Source organism: Bos indicus x Bos taurus, chromosome 14, assembly GCF_003369695.1.
Source record: "Bos indicus x Bos taurus breed Angus x Brahman F1 hybrid chromosome 14, Bos_hybrid_MaternalHap_v2.0, whole genome shotgun sequence".
Classification (NCBI taxonomy): Eukaryota; Metazoa; Chordata; class Mammalia; order Artiodactyla; family Bovidae; genus Bos; species Bos indicus x Bos taurus.
This window is the reverse complement of record NC_040089.1, coordinates 88,093-114,538: the sequence shown is the minus strand read 5'-3', so window position 1 is coordinate 114,538 and position 26,446 is coordinate 88,093. Positions and strand designations below refer to the sequence as shown.

Genomic DNA, 26,446 nt, shown 5'->3' with positions numbered 1-26,446 from the left:
CACATCAAATGCAAATATCAAGTTATTTCACAAAGGAACTTAAATTTAGAATTTGTATTTTTGAGTGTTGAGACGAATAGCAAAATTACAATCACTTATCTTCAGAACTAAATAAATATTGTATACAGCAGAAAAAGAAAGATTAAAGTTTTTTTTTAATTTACAGATAGATTTAATAATGATGAAAAACACACTTTATCACACATTTAGAGCACCTGGTGTTATAGGTTTGGTTTTTATAGGAAATTGAAAAATAGAAAATTGCAACAGCCTGTTTTATAAATAAGAAAACAAGAGCTAATGAAAGTGAAATAATAGTACCTCTGATTGGATCATTCCCGCAGATGAAATATGAAGATATGGAAGCAAAAGACAACATATCCAAAGTGATGGAATTTGTACTCCTGGGGTTTTTCTGACCTTCCAAACCTTCAAGGGCTATTATTTGGGGTGTTCTCCATCATTTACATCATTATCTTAACTGGAAATAGTCTCATAATAATACTAACTAGACTTGACCCTGCACTGCACAAACCCATGTATTTCTTCCTGGCAAACTTTTCCTCCTTGGAAATCTGTTCCGTGTCTGTCACTCTCCCTAGGATTCTGGTGAACCTTTGGACTCAGGACAGAAGCATTTCTGTGCTGGACTGTGCTGCCCAAATGAGCTTCTTCCTTATCCTCGGAGCCACTGAGTGCTTCCTCCTGGCGGTGATGGCCTATGACCGCTGCGTGGCCATCTGTGGCCCTCTGCACTGTCCCCTGGTCATGACCCCAAAGGTGTGCCTCCAGCTGGCTGTGGGCTCCTGGGTCAGTGGAATCCCAGTGCAGACAGGGCAAATGTGCCAGAACTTCTCTCTGCATTTCTGTCATTGGAACGAGATTAACCACTTCTGTGACATCCCCCTATTCTGAAGCTGGCCTGCGGAGACACTTTTGCACATGAGCTCTCAGTCTATGCAGTAACTCTGTTGTTTGTTGCTGTACCTTTTATGTTGATCCTTGCCTCTTACAGCAAAATCATTTCCACTATTCTGAGGTCGCCAGCAGCCAGAGGAAGAGCCAAAGCCTTCTCCACATCTCACCTGTTGGTTGTGCTTTTATTCTTTGGACCTGCTACCATTGCATACTTAAGGCCCAAATCCAGTCATTCTGCAGGAACTGACAGACTCCTCTCTCTGTTCTACATCATAGTGACTCCGATGTTCAATCCCATGATATACAGTCTTTGGAACAAGGATATGATTGCAGCACTGAGAAAATTATTACTTAAAATACAGCATGATGAGTTTAATTATCAATGCTTTATCTACTTGCATGTACTTATCAGAGAATCATTATAAATCTCTACATTCTTCTATTAAGAAGTTAACTACTTCTAGCTTATAATGTACTTTTAGATACTTTTAAATAATAAACCAAAATTTATTGTGCTTATATATATAACAGGCAAATTAATCTATCTTCAATACTCTGTCTAAAAATAATCCTGCTTTATGAATAAAAGTGTTATGTGCATTGTTTCAGAGGATGAGATGGTTGGATGGCATCACTGACTCAATGGACATGTGTTTGAGCAAACTCTGGGAGATGGTGAAGGACAGGGAAGCCAGGCATGCTGCAATCCATGGATCACCAAGAGTCAGACATGACTTAGCCACTGAACAACAACAACAACAGAATTCAGTCTGCTAAGATTTTTGGCTCAAATATATTGCAGATATGCAAGATTATTTACCTACATAATTGCTTACTTATCCACACCTGTACTTGTTGGCTTTCCTTGATTCTGTGGCACAGTAACTGCTCAGTAGCACTTAAATAATATGTGACAGAGGGATTGAATGGATGAATAGAGAAATAAACACTGCTATGGCTTACCTCAGACTGGTGTCAAAAAATCTAGAGATTTCAGAGAACCACTAAACATTGGGAGCATAGTTATTTAACCCACTTTACTCTCATGTGGGATTACTCCAATCAGAATACCAAAAGAAAGGCTTTCATGCACTGAGTTCTAAGTCAGAGCTAAACCTTCAGTAATATTCACATGAAACTCAGTAAACATGTATATCATTGTGAACTCAGTGTTTATTAACAAGGGCAGGATTATACTGTTACAAAATTCCTTGCGATGTTTATATTTATTCCTTTTATTTCTCTAAACCTTGTCTTCCCAAACTTTTAATTCACATGAGGCAGCCCCTAGAAATTACTTCTTGACATTTGTTTTTTTGTTTTCTACCCATTACCAGGTAATATATTTTAAATTGACAGGAAAGAAATTTATGATATGGTTCATAAAAACACTGGACTTTATCTATACTTTTTTGAAAAATTAGCCAAAGAGTGCCATCTGGGGCTCCATTAATCTCTTGAAGTAAAGACCAAACATTATTTCTTGTATCTTGTTTTTACAGAATTTTAAATTGTACCTGCTTTCTGGGTAGCAGCGTTTCTTCACCTCTGGCCACCTGATTGGGCTACCCAGTATATGACTTTGTGAGTCATTTAGTGAGATTAGATTCTCTGTTATGTTAAAACAATGGCTTCAAAATATATACCACCAAAAATGTATGTTTAATGAGACAGAAAACATGCATATTCCTGTCTGGGTTCATTTTGGTTGAATGTTGTTATATGTTGAAGAATGCTTTTTCACAAGGGACATTGACACATTGTTTCTTTAGCAGCAGTAATAGTTTTGGCATCAGTTCAGTTCAGCTCAGTCGCTCAGTCGTGTCTGACTCTTTGCGACCCCATGAATCGCAGCACACCAGGCCTCCCTGTCCATCACCAACTCCCGGAGTTCACTCAGACTCACGTCCATCGAGTCCGTGATGCCATCCAGTCATCTCATCCTCTGTTGTCCCCTTCTCCTCCTGCCCCCAATCCCTCCCAGCATCACAGTCTTTTCCAGTGAGTCAACTCTACACATGAGGTGGCCAAAGTACTGGAGTTTCAGCTTTAGCATCAGTCCTTCCAATGAACACCCAGGACTGATCTCCTTTAGAATGGACTGGTTGGATCTCCTGGCATAATGCCCCTCTAAAGAAAATACTTGGGAAAACTAAGCTAAATTACCCATAAGAAGGTAGTAACAATTATAATTTACAAAAGCCCATTTAAATAAAAATTTATGACATATAGAAATATGTGTCCTTAGAAGATACGTAAAAGCTTTAAACATCGTATCTTTAAGCTGCAAAATTGCATGTGGCCTTTGCTGTGTGTTCTTAGTCTCTCAGTCATATCCAACTCTTTGCAACCCTTTGGACTGTAGCCTGCCAGGCTCCTCTGGATTTTTCAGGCAGGAATACTAGAGTGGGTTGCCATTTTGGTCCTCAAGGAGATCTTCCTGACCTAGGGATGAAACCTGTTTCTCCTGCATTACAGATGGATTCTTTAGCTGCTGAGGCATGAACTACAAGTCCTAAAACTTTCTATCTGCCAACTGTCTCAATATATTATTCCCTTCAATGGGTATAGTGAATTTCAGTAATAAGAACTGAAATTGTAGTAAATGTATTCAAATTTCTATTTAGATACCTTACTCTCCCTCTTTTTGAAAGAGGATCATGCTAAATAAGATTGTCAAGGAAGACTCACTCTTAAATAAGGAAAAAAATTACTTTTCAGACTAAAATGGGGAATAAGTCACTGCATAATTACCATTCTTATTATATTATATGTATATATAACAATTCTATAAATACTACAGATCATCATGCATAAGAATGTTACAACACTTATATAAAATGTATATTATATATAAATTTGTCTGTTTTGACATTATGGTGAATTTGCATCTAGCTATAAGACCCATTCTAAGAGGATACCACTCAAATGCTAATTCTGCTGAAACCATTTTTCTGTTCATGTTGGATGGCTTTCTCTTTTTTCACTAGTGTGAAAAAGGAGTTGAATATTTGACAGGTTGCCTTGACTGTCATAAGTTATTGCTTAATTTTTATCCACTAAGCTTAGTGAATCCCATTTAATGATTTTTTCTAAAAACCTAGTGCATCTTCAACAGTAAAAATAGAAATAATGCAATTAATAAATATGAAAGTATGAAAAAGTGTTAGTCACTCAGTCATGTCCAACTCTATGACCACAGGGACTGTAGCCCAAGAGGCTCCTCTGTCCATAGAATTCTTCAGGCAGGAGTAATGGAGTGGGTAGACTTCCCTTCTCCAGAGGATCTTCCCGCCCCAGGGATTGGACCTGGGTCTCCTGCATTGCAGGCAGATTCTTTACTGTCTGAACCACCAGGGAAGCTAAGCAGCAACTAACAAATGTATGAAATTCTGAAATAAATATTTTACTAAAGCAAATAAACAGAAATCAAATAATCACATAAAAGATGCTCATCACCATTAGCCATTATGAAATGCAAATTAAAACCAAGATTAGATTATGTTAAACATAATTTATGTTTTTATGTATTTTAATGGCTAGAATTAAAATAAATCACAAAGTAATCACTAAACATTGTTATGTTATATAAATATATAGCCATTGAAGAGTGATAGCTTTCCATGCATTGGCATGATTTTCTAAAATATGGTTTTTTCTAATTTCTTTTAATCTTTATACAGGTGTAAATGTATTCCTGCTTCCTATAGTTAAGTCTAATATTCTCTTCCATTGTATTTTGTGAGTGTGTGTGTGTGTGTGTGTGTGTGTAAGGGGTGATAGAGAAAATTTGTTCTGTTACATTGTAACCACTGCTGAGAATCCTCACAACTAATCTGAGAACATCCTTTACTGGGAAGTCTATACAGTAACTACTTAGAATTTCAGGTTGTTCCAAGCGAAGGCAATTAATGATAGAAATAAGGAGTCTTAGCCAGTCAATCACATGGCAGGACAGCTAGAAATATTTCCATCCTCTCTTCCTACTTGGAGTGATCTCGCAACTAAAGTTGAGATGAGGGACTATTCCTGGAAACTCTGCATGCTGTTTCCAGCTTGTACATCAAAAAAGGAATTAGTGATTGATTCCCCTGATCACCAGCTCCCTTTCTGTAGTCTGGGAAGTTAAGAGGCAGACCTGGCTACTCTGTGATTGTGTAGATGAGATTCATGCTGAAGATGGCATAACTGCCCCCAACATCCCTGGATTTCCTACTTCTGAATTTTTTCCTACTTCAGAAAAATTATCTTCGATTTGAAACATTGTATAATTGCATCCTTTTTAAGAAAATCTTTATTTCATATCACAAGTAATATGTAATCATAAACTTCTGATTTTACGTTATGTAAATTTCTTAATGATCACAAAATGCCATAAGAGAGGTAGAGAATTTTGAGGAGTGGTATGAGCAGATATGATTTTGGTTGTTGTAATAAAGTCCTTGAGTGGCAGGGAGAATAGTTTAGTTCAGTTAGGAGGTAACTTGGGGAAGGAGCTGATCCCAAGAGTAAATATTTCCTATTTAAAGAACTCTACATGGTAAAACAATAGAACATATATTAGATGCCAATTAACCTCTGTTTTAAATAAATCTGAATTATCTAACTATGAGGGAATTAGATGCCAATTAACCTCTGTTTTAAATAAATCTGAATTATCTAACTATGAGGGAATTAGATGCCAATTAACCTCTGTTTTAAATAAATCTGAATTATCTAACTATGAGGGAAAAACTCTCATTTTCTCTCTGTCTTTTCACTCTATCTATAAAGGTAAGCATTATATTTGATATAAATTTAAACAAGTAAGCATGAACCATTTTTTTGCAATTGCAAATTATTTTTATATATATCTGTAGATAATTAGCATCAGAAAGACAATACTTACTTTGGAAAATTTAAGAAAGAAATTGTTGCATGTAATTGTTGTTGTTTGACTTCAAACCCTGATTCACACAGCTTTTTACTTTTCTGATTCTCATCATTATATTATCAAATGAGAAATTACAAAGTATTTTGTAACACAATGGTCCAATGTACTAGATTACTGACATCTTCATCATCATCATTATCATCTTAACTGTGAATATTTATTAATTGATTACTATGTGTTAAACCTCTTTCAAACAGTTTGTATGTATTCAAGCTCTTAAAATTTTAATTGTGTATTACTAAGGAGTAAGATAAGAGAATGGACTTTATTATAATGAGTTTGCATCCTACTAACACCAAGGGAATCGTTTGATTGTTAAAATTAAGTTCTATGGTAAATGAATTTGAAAGTATTAAAAATATATTGGCATGTTTTCTTTTTGTCTTTGGAGAATTCTCCTTAAAGGTTTCTGTACTTCATTCATCAATTTTAGATTTTATTTCCTGTCTTCAATTTGATTTTATAAACTTGCTGTCAATTGTAATAAATGAATTATGACATACCACCTACACTTAATATCATAACCCCCACAGCAAACGAAATCATTATTTTAGTGGAAATATTAAAAAATTGAATAATTTGAGTAAAAGAAAGTTGCTACATATAGCTGAATTAGCTATTTGTTTTTCTTTCTGAATAGTATAATAGAAGGACCCAATAGTTTCTAGAAGTCACAGAACCCAGAACATGTGTGGCATAATTTGAGGGAAATTTTTGGTGAGATAGAGTTCAGAAGTGTGGTCCCTAGCGACTCAGATGGCACAGAGTCTGCCTGCAGTGCAGGAGACCTGGGTTCAATCCCTGGGTCAGGAAGATCCCTGTGAATGCAAAGGGCAACCCACTCCAGTATTCTTGCCTGCAAAACCCTTGGACAGAGGAGCCTGGCAGGTTACAGTCCATGGGATGGCAAAATAGTTGGACATGACTGAACAACTAACACTTAGAGTTTTGAAGATAAGTCCAATTTGATAGAATTTGAAAAATTATAATATTTCTTACTTTGCAAATAATGGCTTTACACTGATAATTCCACTTAACAGTCATAAAATGTGGTTCCATTTGACAAATAAAAATTGAGGCAAAACAAGATTTCACTACAGTCTTACTATCAAGTTCTGTTGTTCTTTCTTTTTCTGGCAATATTTTATTTCTGTATGCATTTCAAATGCATTACTGTGCTTGAACAGTAGGAATAATTGAGAGAGGGGAGCAATAAGAATTGTGAGAAGACCTTACATAAAGAGCAGATACGATAAAAAGAATAAAGCAGATGACAGTTTCTGAAAGCAATGGTTAGCTCATCAAATGTAGGTGGATGATACAAGCTAGTTGAAACAAAAAGTGCGATTCATTCCACAAGACAACTTTAATCAGTGTCCCAGTACTATTATCTACATTGAATTAAACAGGTGAATAAAACATGGTTAAACTGTCAGGATGAGGTAGTAAAAAAATATTCATGGTTGTCTAGACTTATACAGATGAAACCATTTCTTAGTAACATCACCTATCAGCCACTTGTTTCTGATCATTTTTAACCACACATTTATAGCATTTTTATATTTCTTAAAGTAGCATTTTCTTTGGGAAAATATGACTGAAGTGACGTATAATAATGAGGCAAGTTTCAAATACCTTCAGTTCCTTAGTATGTATATAGTCTGGAATAGTGTAGATGGTAAAAGAAATTTCTACTTAAATTTCGTTTTCTAAGTTACAGTATTCCTCAGGATTCTCAAGTCTTGTTTGGACTATTGTTTTTGCCTCGTGTATCTCTACGTTTTTGTAGCTGAAACTTGACTACTGTCCTCACTTATTATCCTTTTAGAATATGGATATAGGTGTGTTTCCTTTGCAGGGATTTACTGGCTTTCAAATTAATTAACACATAGTATGCAAGTTACACACAACATACTGAAAATGATGAAGTATTTTGCTACTGTGAAAGAGTGAGTAGAAAGAGTATAATTTCTAACACAGACTCTTGAGAGTTCCTGGGACAGCAAGGATGTCAAACTAGTCAATTCTAGAGGAATTAACTCTGAATATTCATTGGAAGGACTGATGCTGGAGCTGAAGCGCCAATACTTTGGCCATCTGATGTAAAGATACAACTCATTGGAAAAGACCCTGATGCTGGGAAAGATTGAGGGCAAGAGGAGAAAGGGGCGACAGAGGATGAGATGGCTGGATGGCATCACTGACTCAATGGATATGAGTTTGAGAAAATTCAGGGAGATAATGAAGGACAGGGAAGCCTACTGTGCTGCAGTTCATGGGTCGCAAAGAGATGGACTTAGCCACTGAATAACAGCAACTCTCCTACACACACCCCACTGAAGGCATGGTTAAACTAGCAGGAGAGAGGGGGAGAGAAGGTCTGAATCTGGGGTAGGAACCTTTGCTTACACCTTGAGGACTATTCTAAAAAAATTAAGAATCAAATTGATTCACTTTTAATTTATTCAAGCAGTTAATGTAGCAAGTTTTATGGAAGAGATATGCTAAGCCTTGTACAAAAAATGTATAGAATATCCAAATAAATTATAATCTAATTATAGCAATAAGAAAAGTATAACATAAAGATGGGCAATCTCAGCTCAATACATTCTCATGCCTGAACTAACAGACATACACATAACAAAAAGAAAGAATGAATGTATTAAATGGTTGGCAGAACGATAGCAATTATAGAGGAAGGGGGTAATTTAGGAAGGTTTCAGAGGTGAGTTGGGCTGATGTCTCTTAAAATAAGTGTGTGAGGGGTGCACATTCTTGTTAGAATTACTTGCTTGAACAGAAGTGATAGACGAACATGCCTCTTACCTCTAGAGTTCCTGGAAAGGAAGATGAATTTAGTTCCTTTTCTTCTGACTGAAAAATCTGAATATAAATTATGACTGCTGTATTTATAGACCCTACATTGAAATGCCTCATTTTAAACGTTATTACATAATATTTATCATCCCATAATACTTATTGGTCAACATGTCAATTTTGTTTTCAGATAAAATGGCCTAAATATGCAAATTTCCAAAGTAAAGAGCAGCAGGTAAACTATCAATTTCAAAATTAACTACATGTCAATGTTTGGCAGAAAACAACAAAATTCTGTAAAGCTATTATAATTCAATTAAAAAATAAAGAAATTTAAAAGATTAACTGTAGTTACCCCTAAAAATTTTTTAGATGGCTTCAGTTCGGTTCAGTCACTCAGTCATGTCCGACTCTTTGTGACCCCATGAATAGCAGCATGCCAGGCCTCCCTGTCCATCACGAACTCCCAAGGTTCACTCAAACTCATGTCCATCAAGTCGGTGATGCCATCCAGCCATCTCATCCTCTGTATGTCCCCTTCTCCTCCTGCCCCCAATCCCTCCCAGCATCAGGGTCTTTTCCAATGAGTCAACTCTTTGCATGAGGTGGCCAAAGTACTAGAGTTTCAGCTTTAGTTTCAGCATTAGTCCTTCCAATGAATACCCAGGACTGATCTCCTTTAGGATAGACTGGTTGGACCTCCTTGCAGTCCAAGGGACTCTCAAGAGTCTTTTCTAACACCACGGTTCAAAAGCATCACTTCTTCGTCACTCAGCTTTCTGCACAGTCCAACTCTCACATCCATACACGACCACTGGAAAAACCGTAGCTTTGACTAGATGGATCTTTGTTGGCAAAGTAATATCTCTGTTTTTCAATATGCTATCCAGGTTGATCATAACTTTCCTTCCACAGAGTAAGCATCTTTTAATTTCATGGCTGCAATCACCATCTGCAGTGATTTTGGAGCCCCCCAAAATAAAGTCTGACACTGTTTCTGCTGTTTCCTCATCTATTTCCCATGAAGTGATGGGACCAGATGCCATGATCTTTGTTTTCTGAATGTTGAGCTTTAAGCCAACTTTTTCATTCTCTTCTTTCACTTTCATCAAGAGGCTTTTTAGTTCCTCTTTGCTTTCTGCCATAAGGGTAGTATATCTGAGGTTATTGATATTTCTCCCAGCAATCTTGATTCCAGCTTGTGTTTCTTCCAGCCCAGCGTTTCTCATGATGCTCTGCATAGAAGTTAAATAAGCAGGGTGACAATATACAGCCTTGACATACTCCTTTTCCTATTTGGAACCAGTCTGTTGTTCCATGTCCAGTTCTAACTGTTGCTTCCTGACCTGCATATAGGTTTCTCAAGAGGCAGGTCAGGTGGTTTGGTATTCCCATCTCTTTCAGATGGCTTACAAATAGTTTAATTGTGCAACCAAATTACTTTCACATTGATAATGATTAAAAACAGAATTGAGAGGTGAGGAGCAAAACAGAGCAGCCAGAATAGGGAAATGACTGATAGAACTGAATACAAATTCATATTTTACATTTTTTATTGTTTAATCGAAGACACATACTTACATTATAAACACATGAGCTTTGATATAAAAAATATATGTTAACCCATGATAGATAAAAGAGACTGAAGAGATTTATTTTCTTAAAAATATATTTAATATTAATGAAAAACATATTTCACTACACTTCCACAGGTCTTATCAGTAATAGGTTTTGTTTTTATAGGGAAGTAGGAAAATAAGAGGACATAGCATCCTGTTTATACATAAGGAAACAAAAGTCAAAAAGTGAAGTAATGGTATTTCTGATCGGATCATTCCCACAGATATGAAGAGAGGGAAGCAGAAGACAACGTATCCACAGTGATACAGCTTGTTCTCCTGGGGTTTTCTGACCTTCCAAACCTTCAAGGGCTATTATTTGGGGTGCTCTCCATCATTTACATCATTATCTTAACTGGAAATAGTCTCATAATAATACTAACTAGGCTTGACCCAACTCTGCAGAAACCCATGTATTTCTTCCTGGCAAACTTTTCCTCCTTGGAAATCTGTTCCGTGTCCGTCACTCTCCCTAGGATTCTGGTGAACCTTTGGACTCAGGACAGAAGCATTTCTGTGCTGGACTGTGCTGCCCAAATGTGCTTCTTCCTTATCCTCGGAGCCACTGAGTGCTTCCTCCTGGCGGTGATGGCCTATGACCGCTGCGTGGCCATCTGTGGCCCTCTGCACTGTCCCCTGGTCATGACCCCAAAGGTGTGCCTCCAGCTGGCTGTGGGCTCCTGGGTCAGTGGAATCCCAGTACAGACAGGGCAAACACGCTGGATCTTCTCTCTGCATTTCTGTCATTTGAATGAGATTAACCACTTCTTCTGTGACATTCCCCCCATTCTGAAGCTGGCCTGCGGAGACACTTTTGCACATGCGCCGTCAGTCTGTGTAGCAGTTCTGCTGGTTGCTGCAGTGCCTTTTATATTAATACTTGCCTCTTACAGTAAAATCGTCTGCACTATTTTGAGGTTGCCAACAGCCAGAAGAGCCAAAGCCTTCTCCACGTATTCTTCTCACCTGTTGGTTGTGCTTTTATTCTTTGGATCTGCTACCATTACCTACTTAAGGCCCAAATCCAGACATTCTGCAGGAACTGACAGACTCCTCTCGCTGTTCTATACTGTAGTGACTCCGACGTTCAATCCCATGATAGACAGCCTTCAGAACAAGGGTGTGATTGCAGCATTGAGAAAGTTGTTACTTAAAGTATAGATTGAAGGCAGGAGCAGATGGGATGACAGAGGACGGGATGGTTGGATGGCATCACCGTCTCAATGGACATGAGTTTGAGCAGACTCTGGGAGTTGGTGATGGACAGGGAGGCCTGGCTTGCTGCAGTCCATGGGGTCACAAAGAATTGGACTCCATTGTGTGACTGAAAACATAAATATAGTGTGATGAGTATATTTATAAATGTTTTAGCTGTTTGTCACACAGTTATCAGAGAAAGATTTTAAATATCTATTTTCCCCTTAAAAACTTAACTATTTCTAGCTTATAAGATACTTTTAGATACTTTAAAATAACCCACAGTTGACTGTGCTTAAATATTTATTGGGCTTCCCTGGTGGCTCAGCTGGTAAAGAATCTGCCTGCAATGGGGGAAGCCTGGGTTTGATCTCTGGGTTGGGAAGATCCCCTGGAGGGGAGAATGGCTACCCACTCTATTATTCTTGCCTGGAGAATCCCCACAGACACAGGTGCCTGGTGGGATAATTAGTCAAATTGTCTTCAATATTTCATACTTAAATAATCCTGTATTGTGAATAACGAACAATGTTCATGACAGACTTTATGAAAAAACAGAATTCAAGCTCTTAAGACTTTTGACTTAAATATACCTTATAACATGCAAGGTTCCTTATGTAAATCACAGCTTCTATTTTTCCACTTCTATTGTTGGCATTTTTTGGTTCAATTGCATGGAAATTGACCAGTAGCAGTTAAGTAATGACTATTTGAAGGAGGAATTGAACAAGTGAATGAACAAATGCATATTACCCTGCCCTATGTCAGACTCCTGGCAAAGTCTAGAAACTTCAAAGAATCAATAAACACTAGGAGTATGTTTATTTAGCCCACTGTACCCTCATGAGGAATTACTTCAATCATAGCAAAAGAAAATCTTTTGTGTACTGAGTACTTTTCCTAACTGCATGTTATAGAAAAATCTCCCTGTTTGTCTCAACACTTTTACTTCATACATATTTCTATATTCTATGTAGAAGTTTTGACCCCAAAATAATCTGCTTTGAATTATTTCGTCACTGCCTTCCAAACTATCCCAATGCTAATTCATATTTTAAAAATAAAATATATGCATTTTTAATGTAAAGAAAATGTTAGAAGTTCTTTTCAGAATTGCACAAAGTTTCCACAATTGCATTTACATTAGTGTGCCTTGCCTAATCCTCCATAGTTTTAACCTTCTATAAGTGATATAATTTTTAAACCTTTGAACTGATATTCACAAGGAAAATGAGCATCTGTCAATAGAATCATTAACAGGTATCCTCCCAGTTCCATTCAGAAGGCACGGTGGTAAAGAATCTGCCGCCAATGCAGGAGATGCAAGAGACACTAGTTTGATCCCTGGGTCAGGAAGATCCCCTGGAACAGGAAACGGCAACTCACTCCAGTCTACTTGCCTGTGAAATTCCATGAACAGAGGAGCCTGGTGGGCTACAGTCCAGGCGGTCCCAAAGAGTCAAATACGAACGAGCGACTGAGCGCGCGTGCGCGCGCGCACACACACACACTCAGCAACTCATTTAGAGATTACGTCTGCTGGCAGTGCTTTGGACAGTATGCTCTTCTGTTGTTTTAGTTATAATTGTCCACGTGTGTTAAGGCAATGTTAGCTCTCGTGGTGAAGCTAGTTATAGCTCACGTCTCAGTCTATTTGCTTCCTTTAATATCTAGGCAGTACGAGGTTATTTATGCATTTTATTCATAGTGTCTATATAAGATATACATCTGAACACAGAGTTCCAAAGAATAGCAAGAAGAGATAAGAAAGCCTTCTTCAGCGATCAATGCAAAGAAATAGAGGAAAACAACAGAATGGCAAAGACTAGAGATCTCTTCAAGAAACTCAGAGATACCAAAGGAACATTTCATGCAAAGATAGGCTCGATAAAGGACAGAAATGGTATGGACCTAACAGAAGCAGAAGATGTTAAGAAGAGATGGCAAGAATACACAGAAGAACTATACAAAAAAGATCTTCACGACCCAGATAATTACGATGGTGTGATCACTGACCTAGAGCCAGATATCCTGGAATGTGAAGTCAAGTGGGCCTTAGAAAGCATCACTACGAACAAAGCTAGTGGAGGTGATGGAATTCCAGTTGAGCTATTCCAAATCCTGAAAGATGATGCTGTGAAAGTGCTGCACTCAATATGCCAGCAAATTTGGAAAACTCAGCAGTGGTCACAGGACTGGAAAAGGTCAGTTTTCATTCCAATCCCAAATAAAGGCAATGCCAAAGAATGCTCGAACTACCGCACAGTTGCACTCATCTCACACGCTACTAAAGTAATGCTCAAAATTCTCCAGGCCAGGCTTCAGCAATATGTGAACCGTGAACTTCCTGATGTTCAAGCTGGTTTTAGAAAAGGCAGAGGAACCAGAGATCAAATTGCCAACATCCGCTGGATCATGGAAAAAGCAAGAGAGTTCCAGAAAAGCATCTATTTCTGCTTTATTGACTATGCCAAAGCCTTTGGGTGTGTGGATCACAATAAACTGTGGAAAATTCTGAAAGAGATGGGAATACCAGACCACCTGATCTGCCTCTTGAGAAATCTGTACGCAGGTCAGGAAGCAACAGTTAGAACTGGACATGGAACAACAGACTGGTTCCAAATAGGAAAAGGAATACATCAAGGCTGTGTATTGTCACCCTGTTTATTTAACTTATATGCAGAGTATGTCATGAGAAATGCTGGACTGGAAGAAACACAAGCTGGAATCAAGATTGCCGGGAGAAATATCAATAACCTCAGATATGCAGACGACACCACCCTTATGGCAGAAAGTGAAGAGGAACTAAAAAGCCTCTTGATGAAGGTGAAAGTGGAGAGTGAAAAAGTTGGCTTAAAGCTCAACATTCAGAAAACGAAGATCATGGCATCCGGTCCCATCACTTCATGGGAAATAGATGGGGAAACAGTGGAAACAGTGTCAGACTTTATTTTTCTGGGCTCCAAAATCACTGCAGATGGTGACTGCAGCCATGAAATTAAAAGACGCTGACTCCTTGGAAGGAAAGTTATGACCAACCTAGATAGCATATTCAAAAGCAGAGACATTACTTTGCCAACAAAGGTTTGTCTAGTCAAGGCTATGGTTTTTCCTGTGGTCATGTATGGATGTGAGAGTTGGACTGTGAAGAAGGCTGAGCACTGAAGAATTGATGCTTTTGAACTGTGGTGTTGGAGAAGACTCTTGAGAGTCCCTTGGATTGCAAGGAGATGCAACCAGTCCATTCTGAAGGAGATCAGCCCTGGGATTTCTTTGGAAGGAATGATGCTAAAGCTGAAACTCCAGTACTTTGGCCACCTCATGCGAAGAGTTGACTCATTGGAAAAGACCCTGATGCTGGGAGGGATTGGGGGCAAGAGGAGAAGGGGACAACAGAGGATGAGATGGCTGGATGGCATCACTGGCTTGATGGACATGAGTCTGAGTGAACTCCAGGAGTTGGTGATGGACAGGGAGGCCTGGAGTGCTGCGATTCATGGGGTTGCAAAGAGTCAGACACGACTGAGTGACTGATCTGATCTGATATGCATATATGCCTTCTAATTAAATGTTTAGTATGTTTATATACTTTTATATATAGTCCATAATGTAATCTAGAATGAGGATTATAATAGTGATGATAAAGATGATGATAGCAGTTTTGTTTCTGAAATTTAGGGAAGCAGAAATCACAATGTCATGGAAATAGTGCTGTTCCCTAAATTCACCAAAATTCATGTGTAAAGCAAGTGATTCAATTATACATATACATGTACCTTTTCTGTTTCAAACTCTCTTCCCGTTTAAATTGTTGCATAATATTGAGCAGCACTCACTGTGCAGTAGGTAGGTCTTCATTCAATATCCATTTTAAGTACAGCAGTGTGTTCATCACATTGTTTTTTAATTTCTGCATGTAAATGATATCATGTGATATTTCTCTATGTCTGACTCACTCAGTATGACAGTCTCTGAGTCCATCCATGTTGCTGCAAATTACATCACTTCATTCTTTTTAGCAGCTGAATAATATCAGTTTTTAATACTTTTAATGTGTGTGTTATGACTGACATTTTGGGTGTTCTAAGGGACGTGTGCGTTTCTTTTCTGTGCATTCGTTCAACCCAACTTCATCCGATTTCTGAACTTCTGTGGATGTAGATAGCTGTGAATAGAGACGCATTTCATAAGCATTTTGCAAGAATTTAATATATCCACAATGTCAATGGGAAGAATAGTAAGAAAGGCCCTGGAATGATCTCTTGCTATTTCACAGAAAAGAATTGCATGCTTCTGTAAGTGTGACTTTCATAATTATGATATTCCACAGCTAGGAATTTGATGATCTGAAAGCAGTTGTTAGACAAATCCCTTACATTTTAAATAATATTTCATTTTATAATCAATTTTGTTGTTGCATAATTCTAACATGTAAAACCATTGTTAAACCTGCAGGCCTTGAACTTTTCCTATAACTTGGTTAATAACAAGTATGACCCCTTCATCATTACTTGAAATAGTAGCCCAAAGATAAAAATGATTTCAAGAGACATTGTTAATAATACCTGTATCTGCACTGATCTGTACTTATTTTCAATCTATTTTTGTTTTGAATATTCATAGAGTCCTAATAAACTCCTACATCTAAAATTTTATCATTAAGATAAAGTCAGCAAAATGTTTTTGAAAGGTCTCTAAAGGAGGAGTCAGTTGTCCTAATTGTCTTCACAAATATAAAATGAAGGTGAAAGTCGCTCAGTTGTGTCTGACTCTTTGTGACCCCGTGGACTCTACAGTCCATGGAATTCTCCAGGCCAGAATACCGGAGTGGGTGGCCTTGCCCTTCTCCAGAGGATCTTCCCAACCCAGGGATCGAACCCAGGTCTCCCTCATTTCAGGGAGATTCTTTACCAGCTGAGTCACAAGGGAAGCCCAAGAATATTGGAGTGGGTAGCCTATGCCTTCTCCCGCGAATCTTCCCAACGCAGGCATCAAACGAGGTCTCCTGCATTGCAGGCAGATTCTTTACCAAATGAGCTCTCAGGGAAGCCCAAATAGAAAACACAAGCTAAAAGGGAAAATATTTGAAAGTCACACATTTCAAATAAGAAATATATAGAAAGATTATGCAAAGAAGTCTCAAAAGCAACAGGAAGAAAAGAAGCAATCTAACATCAACGTACAAGGTTTTTCTTTTCTCCTTCATTGGAGTATCACTGCTATTCAGTACTGTGCTAGTTTCTGCTGTATAGTGAGGCGAGTTAGCTGTATGTTTGCATACATCCCCTCCCTCCGACCCCTGACATCCCATCATCTAGGTCACCGCAGAGCACTGAGTTGAGCTCCCTGTGCTTTACAGCAGGGTCCCACTAGCTCTCTGGCCATCATAAAAAATCTACAAACAAGAAACACTAGAGAAGGTATGGATAAAAGGGAACCCTCTTGCACTGTTGGTGGGAATTTAAATTAATACAGCTACTGTGCAGACCAGTATGGAGGTTCCTTAAGAAACTAAAAAAGTAGAACTGCCATTGACTCAAGAATTCCACTACTGGGCATATACCCTGCTGCTGCTGCTGCTGCTGCTGCTAAGTCGCTTCAGTCGTGTCCGACTCTGTGCGACCCCATAGACGGCAGCCCACTAGGCTCCTCCGTCCCTGGGATTCTCCAGGCAAGAACACTGGAGTGGGTTGCCATTTCCTTCTCCAATGCATGAAAGTGAAAAGTGAAAGTGAAGTCACTCAGTCGTGCCCGACTCAGCGACCCCATGGACTGCAGCCCACCAGGCTCCTCCATCCATGGGATTTTCCAGGCAAGAATACTGGAGTGGGGGTGCCATCGCCTTCTCCAGGGCATATACCCTGAGAAAACCACAATTCGAAAAGACACATGGACCCCAATGTTCACTGCAGCACTATTTACAACAGCCAGGACATGGAAGTGATCTAAATGTTCACTAAATATACAAAACTCTTAAATAGATACTTTACTAAAGGAGATAAGCAGAAGTCAAATGATCACATAAAGGATAGTCACTGTCATTAGTCATTAAAAAATGCAAATGAAAACAAAAATGAGATTATGCTAAACATGTATTTCAATTGTTAGAGTTAAATAAAACAAATTACAAAATGATATAATTCAAAATTGGTTTGTATATATATAACTTTTGAATAGCTTTCAATGCAGGGCATCAAATTTCTAAATTATCTCTTTAATTATTAATCTTCATAAGAGTATAAATCTATTCCTACTCCATATGCTGCTGCTGCTGCTAAGTTGCTTCAGTCGTGTCCAACTCTGTGCGACCCCATAGATGGCAGCCCACCAGGCTCCCCCGTCCCTAGGATTCTCCAGGCAAGCACACTGGAGTGGGTTGCCTTTGCCTTCTCCAATGCATGAAAGTGAAAAGTGAAAGTGAAGTCACTCAGTAGTGTCCGACCCTCAGCCACCCCATGGACTGCAGCCTTCCAGGCTAATTCCAACCATGGGATTTTCCAGGCAAGAGTACTGGAGTGGGGTGCCATTGCCTTAGTTAAATCTAATATTCTTCTCCATTGCATTTTGTGAGTTGGTGTCTATGTGTGTTTGTAGGGTGTGCTACAGAAAATACAGTTCTATTACTTTATAATCACTGTACCAAAAGTTGCCACAATTAACTTAAGGGCATGCTTGGCTGGGGAGACAGTACAGTAACTTCTTGGAGCTTTAGTTTGTGACAGCTGAGGGCAGTTGATAGAAATGGGAGTCTTGGCTGGACACACAGCAGCACAGCTAGAAATATTTCCGTCCTCTCTTCCAGTTTAGCCTGATATTGTAACTAATGTTGATATGAGGGGTCATGCCTGGAAATTCCGTATTCTGTTTCCAGTTTGTACATCTGAAAAGGAGTAAGTGAGCGTTTTTCTGTATCCCCCTGTAGTCTGAGAGGTGGTGAGGACTATCTGGCTCATGTGGACGTAGAGATGGGAGATCTGTATTGAAGATGACACAGCTGCCCTGACAGTCCTGGATTTCTTACTGCAGAACACTTAATGTCAGAAAAACAAAATTCCCTGTAAGACAGTGTATATCTACATCTTCTTAGATCATCTTTATTTTATAAAAATAATATATCATCTTGAATTATTGTTTTACAATGCTTATATTTCTTAGTAATTACAAAAATCAGCAAGAGATATAGAGAATGTAGAGAACACGTGGTGTAGACAGGTTTGGTTTTGCTTGTTGCACCAAATTTCTTGAGTGGCAGGCAGAAAGGTTTAGCTCAATTAGAAAGTGACCTGGGGAAGAGGCTGATGCCAAGGGTAAGAATAATTCCTATTTAAAGAGCCCTATTTGTTATGAAGATAGAAGATATTTTAGAGGGCGGTTAAGCCTGGTATCAAATTCTTGGTATCACGAATTACCTAACTGCCAAAATACACACACACACACACACACACACACAAACCTTTCACAGTTTCTATCAGCTTTTAACTCAATAACTCAATTAATAAAGCTAAGCATCATATTTAACTTCAATCTAAACAGGTGAGCATGCCTCATTTTGGTCCAATGTCGAATTTAGTTTTAAATGTACCTGTTTATATGTAACATCAGGCAAAAAACACTCATTTCAGAAAATTTAGCAAGGAGACTTTTGTTGTTATTGTTGTTTAATTTCAAAACCCTGATTCAGATAGCCTTTTTACTTTTCTGACCCACATCATTATATTATCAAATAAAAAATTACAAAAGTACTTTATAATATAGTGGGCCAGTATACCAAAGTTTACCAACTTCTGCATCACTATCATAATAATGTAAATGCTAACTTTTATTAAGTGATTGCTATGTGTTTGTATGTATTTAAGAAGTTTGCATGTATTAAATCTGGCAATATCTCATTAAAATTAATTGTATATAACTAAGGAATAAGATAGCAAATGAACTTTATTAAAAGGATTTTTCACCCTATTTACATCAAATCCTGTTTGTTAAAAATAACTTTTATGGTAACTGAATCTGACAATATGAAAGAGATTTTGGTATGTGTTCATTTTAATCTTTAGAAGATTCAAATAAGGAGTTCAGTTCCGATGCTTTGTGACCCCATGGACTGCAGCAGACAAGGAATTAGACTTCTGGAGTCACCAATTTTAGACTTCTATTTCCTATCTTCAATTTGATTTTACAAGCTTGCTTTCAATAGCAGCATGTACCTTTTAAATCCCATGGACGGAGGAGCCTGGTGGGCCGCAGTCCATGGGGTCGCTAAGAGTTGGACAAGACTCAGCGACTTCACTTTCACTTTTCACTTTCATGCATTGGAGAAGGAAATGGCAACCCACTCCAGTGTTCTTGCCTGGAGAATCCCAGGGACGGGGGAGCCTGGTGGGCTGCCGTCTGTGGGGTCGCACAGAGTCGGACACGACTGAAGTGACTTAGCAGCAGCAGCAGCAATGTACATGCTTATTATCATCCTCACATAGTGGAAAGACTGGAAAAGCAAACATGAGTTATTTGGATAAAAACAAATGTGGCTACATAACCTGAACAATTGAGTGGCTCTTCTTTCTGAGTGTAGTAGTCGTGCTATCTAAAGGTTTCTGGAAGTTGGAAACCAGCAGCGACATTGCAAGATTTGAGAAGAAAAATTTTGATGAGATTGAGTTTATAAAATAAGTGTAACTTGGGTAGGATTTGAATAGCTTTAATATTTCTTACTTTAAATATGATTTTACATTGATAATTCCACTTAAGATTCATAAAATCTTGCTCTATTTGACAAAGAAAAGCAAAGTTAAGAATAAAAAAATATTTCAGTAAATTAAGAACACTGTATTTTTGATTGCAAGTTCTGTATTTTTACTTCTTATGGCTATTTTTTGAACCTGAGTTTCAGTATGATTTTCAAATGGACTACCCTGTGTGAAAAAATGAAAGTGTTAGTAGCTGAGGGATGTCTGACTCTTTGTGACCCCATAGACTGTAACCCACCAGGCTCCTCTGTTCATGGAATTCTCCAGGCAAGAATACTGGAGTGGGTAGCCATTCCCTTCTCCAGGGGATCTTCTTGACCTAGGGATATTCAAATGTACTATCCTACTTGAACAGAAGGAATAATTTAGACAGAAGTCCAAAAAATGAGAGAAGACCTTATATAAAAAGAAGATACAATAAAAGAAAAAAAAAACTGACAGTAGTTTCTGAAGACAGAGGTTAACTCATCAAATGTAGGGCATGATGCATAACGGACTGAAAAGACTGATGGCTCATTCAACAAGCAATTTTAATCAGTATCCAAGTATTACACTCTAATTTAAATTAAATAGGTGAATAAACATGGATAAAGGTGTCAGGATAAGGTAATGAAAAAAATAGGCACTGTTTCATAGTCTTATACACATAAAATCATATCTTAATAATGTCACCTATCAGACCCCTGTTTCTGATCATTTTAAAGACTCAGTCTAAGCATTTTTATATTTCTTAAAATCACATTTTCATTGGGAAAATTCTATAATAATAAGTTGTTTAAATACCTTCTGATCCTTAATATATTATATGTAAAATATAAATATATATAAGTAGTCTGAAATATTGTAGCTGATAAAATGGATTCCTATTTAGCTTTCCCTTTCCTAGGGAAAGGAATTCCTTGGGGTGCTCAAGTGTTGGATGGACTGTTCCTTCTGCCCCATATGTGTGTCTACACTTCTGTAGCTGAAATGTTGACCCTCGTCCTCACTTAAAACTGTTAGAATATGGATATAGGCGTGTCTCTTCTTTGCAGTGGCTTCATCTCTGTGAACTTTCAAATTAGTTAGCACATACCATGGAAGTTATGTATGATATACTGAAAACAATGATGTAATTTGCAACTGCTACAAGAGTGGGTGAAAAGAGTATAATTTCTAGACACACACACCCTCTACACTTGAACTGTACTGGTCTAAAAAGACTGATGATTCTTTCAACAAGCAATTTTAATCAGTATCCAAGTACTACAGTCTACACTGAATTAAATAAGTAAATAAAACAGGAGGGTACAGGAGGTTGTTCTGAATTTTGGGTGGAAATCCCTGCTTACATCTTTGGGTCTATTGTAAAGAAACAATCAAGTTGACTCATTTTAATTTATTCAATAAATTAAGAAATTGCTTTTGTGAGAAAATATACTATATACTCCATAGAAAGATGTATAGACTATCACCAGAAGCTTAAAATCTAGCTACACAAAGGACAAGTACTTAATGAAGACGGGCAACCTCAGCTCAACATATTCACACTCACATAAACAAACATACACACAAAAAAACCCCACAAGAATGAATGAATTAAATGAGGCCAGCAGAACAACAGCAATTATCAAGGATGTGAGTAATTTAGGAAGATCGCAGAGATGAATTGTGGCTGATGTTTCTTTCATGCAGCAAGTATGTGAGGGGTGAGCATTCTAGTTAGAACTCCTAGCTGAAACCTAAGTGCCAGATGTACCTACTTCTTATCTCTTGGGTGTTCCTGGACAGAAAGATCAGCTTAATGATTCTTTTGTCCAAGTTGGAAAATCTGAATAAAAATTATGACTACTGGGACTTCCCTGGTGGTCCAGTGGTTAAGACTCCCTGATTCCACTGCAAGCGTCCAGATTTGATCCCTAGCCTGGGAACTAGGATCCCACATGCCTTGTGGCCAAACTGAAATAAATAAATGAATAAAAACAAATTATATAATAAAAAAATGACTGTTGCTTTTATAGACATTGCATTGAAATACACACTTTTAAAAAATAAATAGTATCCCATAATACCCAATGGTCAGCTCACTGATTTGGTTTTATAGTAAAAGGGCTAAATATGCATAACATCAAAGACAAACATGATTTGGAAATAACACTGGAAGTTTATCATTTTAAAATTAACTACCTTTATCCCCAAAACAATTTTAAGTGGCTTACAAAATATTTACAGGAACAATAAAATTAATTTTGAATTGATAATAATGGAAAACAGAATACAGAGGTGAAAATAGCCCCCAATCCCTCCCAGCATCAGAGTCTTTTCCAATGAGTCAACTCTTCACATGAGGTGGCCAAAGTAATGGAGTTTCAGCCTCAGCATCAGTCCTTCCAATGAACACCCAGGACTAGTCTCCTTTAGGATGGACTGCTTGGATCTCCTTGCAGTCCAAGGGACTCGCAAGAGTCTTCTCCAACACCACAGTTCAAAAGCATCAATTCTTCGGCACTCAGCTTTCTTCACAGTCCAACTCTCACATCCATACTTAACCACTGGAAAAAACCATAGCCTTGACTAGGCAATAGCAATGAAATTACTGACTTCATTCCATTAGCAAGTGTCAAGTCTTCTGCAGCCAGATTTAGCTAATATATTCTGTTCAGTGCCTACTTCAACTGCCTTTCAGAGGAAGTTTGCTTTCACCTCTAAAGGGACACAAGATACTTTACTTGACTACTCATAGGGTAGCTCGGCCATCTCATACAATTTTTTCAAGATATTAACTGCATTCAACTCCTTCTGGAAATATGGATATGACACTGTGTATAAAGGGATTCAGGCTTCCCCAGTGGCTCAGCAGGAAAGAGTCTGCCTGCTGAGCTGCAGGAGATGCAGTTTCAGTCCCTGGGTCAGGAAGATCCCCTGGGGGAGAGTATGGCAATCCACTCCCATGTTCTTTCCTAGAGAGTCCCATAGACAGAGGAGTCTGGTGAGCTGCAGTCCAGAGGGTCACAAAGAGTCGGACACGACTGAAGCAACTTATGACTCATGCACATAAAGGGACTCATTTGGCAGATTCATTTAGGACCATGGGAGGAGGTCATCTGGAGAAGGTGACATCCGGTTGACTGGCACACTGGACCTGCGTGCGCCTCACCCTCTCCCTTGTCTTTAGAATGTGCATTCTAAAAAAAAAAAAAAAAGAATGTGCATTCTGTCCATCATTCCTTCAGTGAGAGATATTTCCAAAGACCACACAAGCAGTCTTGAGAGAGCAACTTGCTGTTGAGACCATCTGGACAGTATACATGCTTGAAGCTGGTCAAGACCTCTATATAAATATTTGAAATTCTGACTGGTGGGTATTAAGATCTACTTGTCTCACAGCCTCCCATGAAAAGCCCTATATGTGAGACTATAAGAAATAGTTTGATGCTTATTCTAGAACATGAGTTCAACTTTAATTCAATTGTATTTTACTGACCTGCCTTAAAGTTAATTCAACTTATTGGGATATCAGGGCTTCCCCAGTGGTTCAATGATAAAGAATCCACCTACAGTGCAGGAGACCCAGGTTTGATCACTGGGTCAGCAAGATCCCCTGGAGGAGGAAATGGCAACCCACTCCGATATTCTTGCCTAGAGAATTCCATGGAAAGAGGAGCTTGGTGGGTTACAGTCCATGGGGTTGCAAAGAGTCAGACATGACTTAGAGACTAAACAACAACAATAATATCTGGGTGTTGACACCAGGAATGAGAAGAATCAGGACTTTTTGTTTGATGATGGGTTACTGGAACCTGAGAGTCACAGTTTCCTGCACAGAGAGGAGTGTTATCAATTTACCAGGGAATGAGAGAATTTCTTAAAAGAAAATTTAAATTTCTGGGAAAAAAAACCATATATATACAGTGAGAAACAGAGTACTAACATAATTGGAAATCTCTATTACACAAAAATCTTTAAGAACACTGAAAGTTTATTTTTCAGGACTGACTCAGAGGCATAGTGACTAGATTAGATAGTTGTCTCTGGTGCCATCTATTGTCTGAAAGATGTAAGAATTCTAGGATCTACAGTATATGGGAAACACTTTTAAAGTTCATTCCTCTCAAGCAGTGCCAATGTAAAAGAGCATTTGCTAGGAAAGTCTGCTTTCTTAAGGCTGGTTCATGGTGAGCATGTAAGTATTTGAGTGGACATAGCATGTATTTTCTTGATGATCTCCTTTACCACATTAGTTGCCAAGTTCCAAACCAAAAATCCTTAATACAAACCCTTTTGACCTTGTCATTTTTCATCCAATTCTTTGCTTTTAAAAATTCAATGTATCAATAAATCCATTCAATAAGTTGCTAATTTAGATGTATTTTTCAATTCTATTTTATTTTCTAAGGTTTCCAATCATTTGCGGAATGCCTCCCAACTTTTGTCATTTTCAATTTTTTTTTGACAATTTTCTTTAGGATGTTTTTAGAATTATTTTTAAATTCTTACTTGCCAACTCCAATTTTGGTTCAATGTGTATTTGCTTTTGGCATTTTCCCTCTTGTATGGGCATAAAATCTTTCCTGTTATCATGTTAGTAATTTGTTTATTACTTGCCGTACAGACTACAAAGATGTTCTACAGGATTTCTCAAATCAATGAAGCTTCAGTTACTTTTCTGATGCAGTTAAGAGTGATAAGCTCCGTTCAGTAGAAAACTGATTCTTTTGGTTTTGGCAAATGCACTGTATCTCCAGTTCACCCCTCATACTAGTACTAGGTACTCACATAAATACTTGAGCTTTCTTAGTCTCTTCAGCACAAAAGCAATATAGAATTGTCTATTCTTGTGTTTCAGAGGTTTTTGACATATCTTTAACCCCCCACTCCAAGCAATTTTAAATTTGGCAAATGCTGTGAAGGGAAAACAGCTCTGTGTTTGTAGCCATGCAAATTTCCCAGTTTGTGTACTCTGCTGCTGCTGCTGCTGCTAATTCACTTCAGTCGTGTCCGACTCTGTGCAACCCCATGGACAGCAGCCCACCAGGCTCCCCCGTCCCTGGGATTCTCCAGGCAAGAACACTGGAGTGGGTTGCATTTCCTTCTCCAATGCATGAAAGTGAAAAGTGAAAGTGATGTCGCTCAGTCGTGTCTGACTCTTAGCGACCCCATGGACTTCAGCCTACCAGGCTCCTCCATCCATGGGATTTTCCAGGCAAGATTTCTGGAATGGGGTGCCATCGCCTTCTCCAAGGGTACTCTAGTACTGTGTAATCACCAAAAGTTCTGAAAGTTTTTCTGAGAGCAGCTGAAACATCATTGTTTTAGTGAAACCGTCATACAAAACGCACATAAGAACAATCAAGTTGATGATGAAAAACTGTATTTAGTAATTGGGATGGTTTTGCCTCCCTTTGGTGCTCTCAGGCATACGACTCTTATTTAAAAGTCCTTCTGGGACTTTCCTGGTGGTCCAGCGGTTAAGAGTTCACCTGCCAGTACAGAGGACATGGGTTCAATCCCTGGTCCAGGAAGATAACCACAAGCCACATTCCATCTAAGCTGTGCACCACAACTGCTGACCCTGTGACATTAGAGCCCATGGTCTAGAGTCTATGGTCTGCAACAGAAAGTAGCCCTACTCTCTGCAACTAGAGAAAGCCTATGCACAGCAAGGAAGATCCTGCACAGCCAAAAATAGATAGATAGGTAGATAGATAATTTTTTAAAAATAAAGTCCTTTCGTCTTCTCAGAAGGCACCTAAGATAACAGGTTCTATAGCACCCGCTGTGGGTCTCACCCTTCAGTGCAACAAAAAATATTACATTTCAGTGCTGAGGGCATCAAGTAACATTTTTAGGAACTTCCATGTGGTTTTTGAAATACTTTAAATGAGAGCTACATTTTAAAATATATGAACTATTTAAAAGAACCTCTACAGTATTAAGAGTGTAGGACTCTAGTGGGATTTCAAGTGTCAGAAAAAAACAACCACAACATTACTGAGAGTAAAAATTGCCTCTTCAAACTAACACTAACAGAATTGCTATTATAATTATGAAGCTGTTTCAAAATAATAATTCACAATAACCTACTAATTATTCCCTAGGAATCTCTTGGAAATGAACATGTTTGGAACCTTCAGTTATTAGGTCCCTAGTGACTTGAGAATGTATATAAAGTCCTTGGTTCCATTGGTGAAATTATTCGTCTGGGTAATAGGAAAAGGTCTCCTTCTTTGGTAAGTAGC

General features: G+C 38.2%; 1 protein-coding gene and 1 pseudogene across 1 annotated transcript; both read left to right on the top strand.

Moving 5' to 3' along the window:
* The first annotated feature begins 344 nt into the window (after positions 1 to 344).
* LOC113904031 lies at positions 345 to 1,437 on the top strand (annotated as a pseudogene).
* A 9,057-nt stretch (positions 1,438 to 10,494) lies between these two features.
* Positions 10,495 to 11,519, top strand: LOC113903928 (olfactory receptor 10AG1-like; the record flags this gene model as incomplete). The annotated part of the gene is made up of 1 exon (XM_027560613.1): positions 10,495 to 11,519. A coding segment is annotated over one exon (954 nt), but the record flags the coding sequence as incomplete, so codon positions are not given.
* Between the last annotated feature and the right edge of the window lie 14,927 nt (positions 11,520 to 26,446).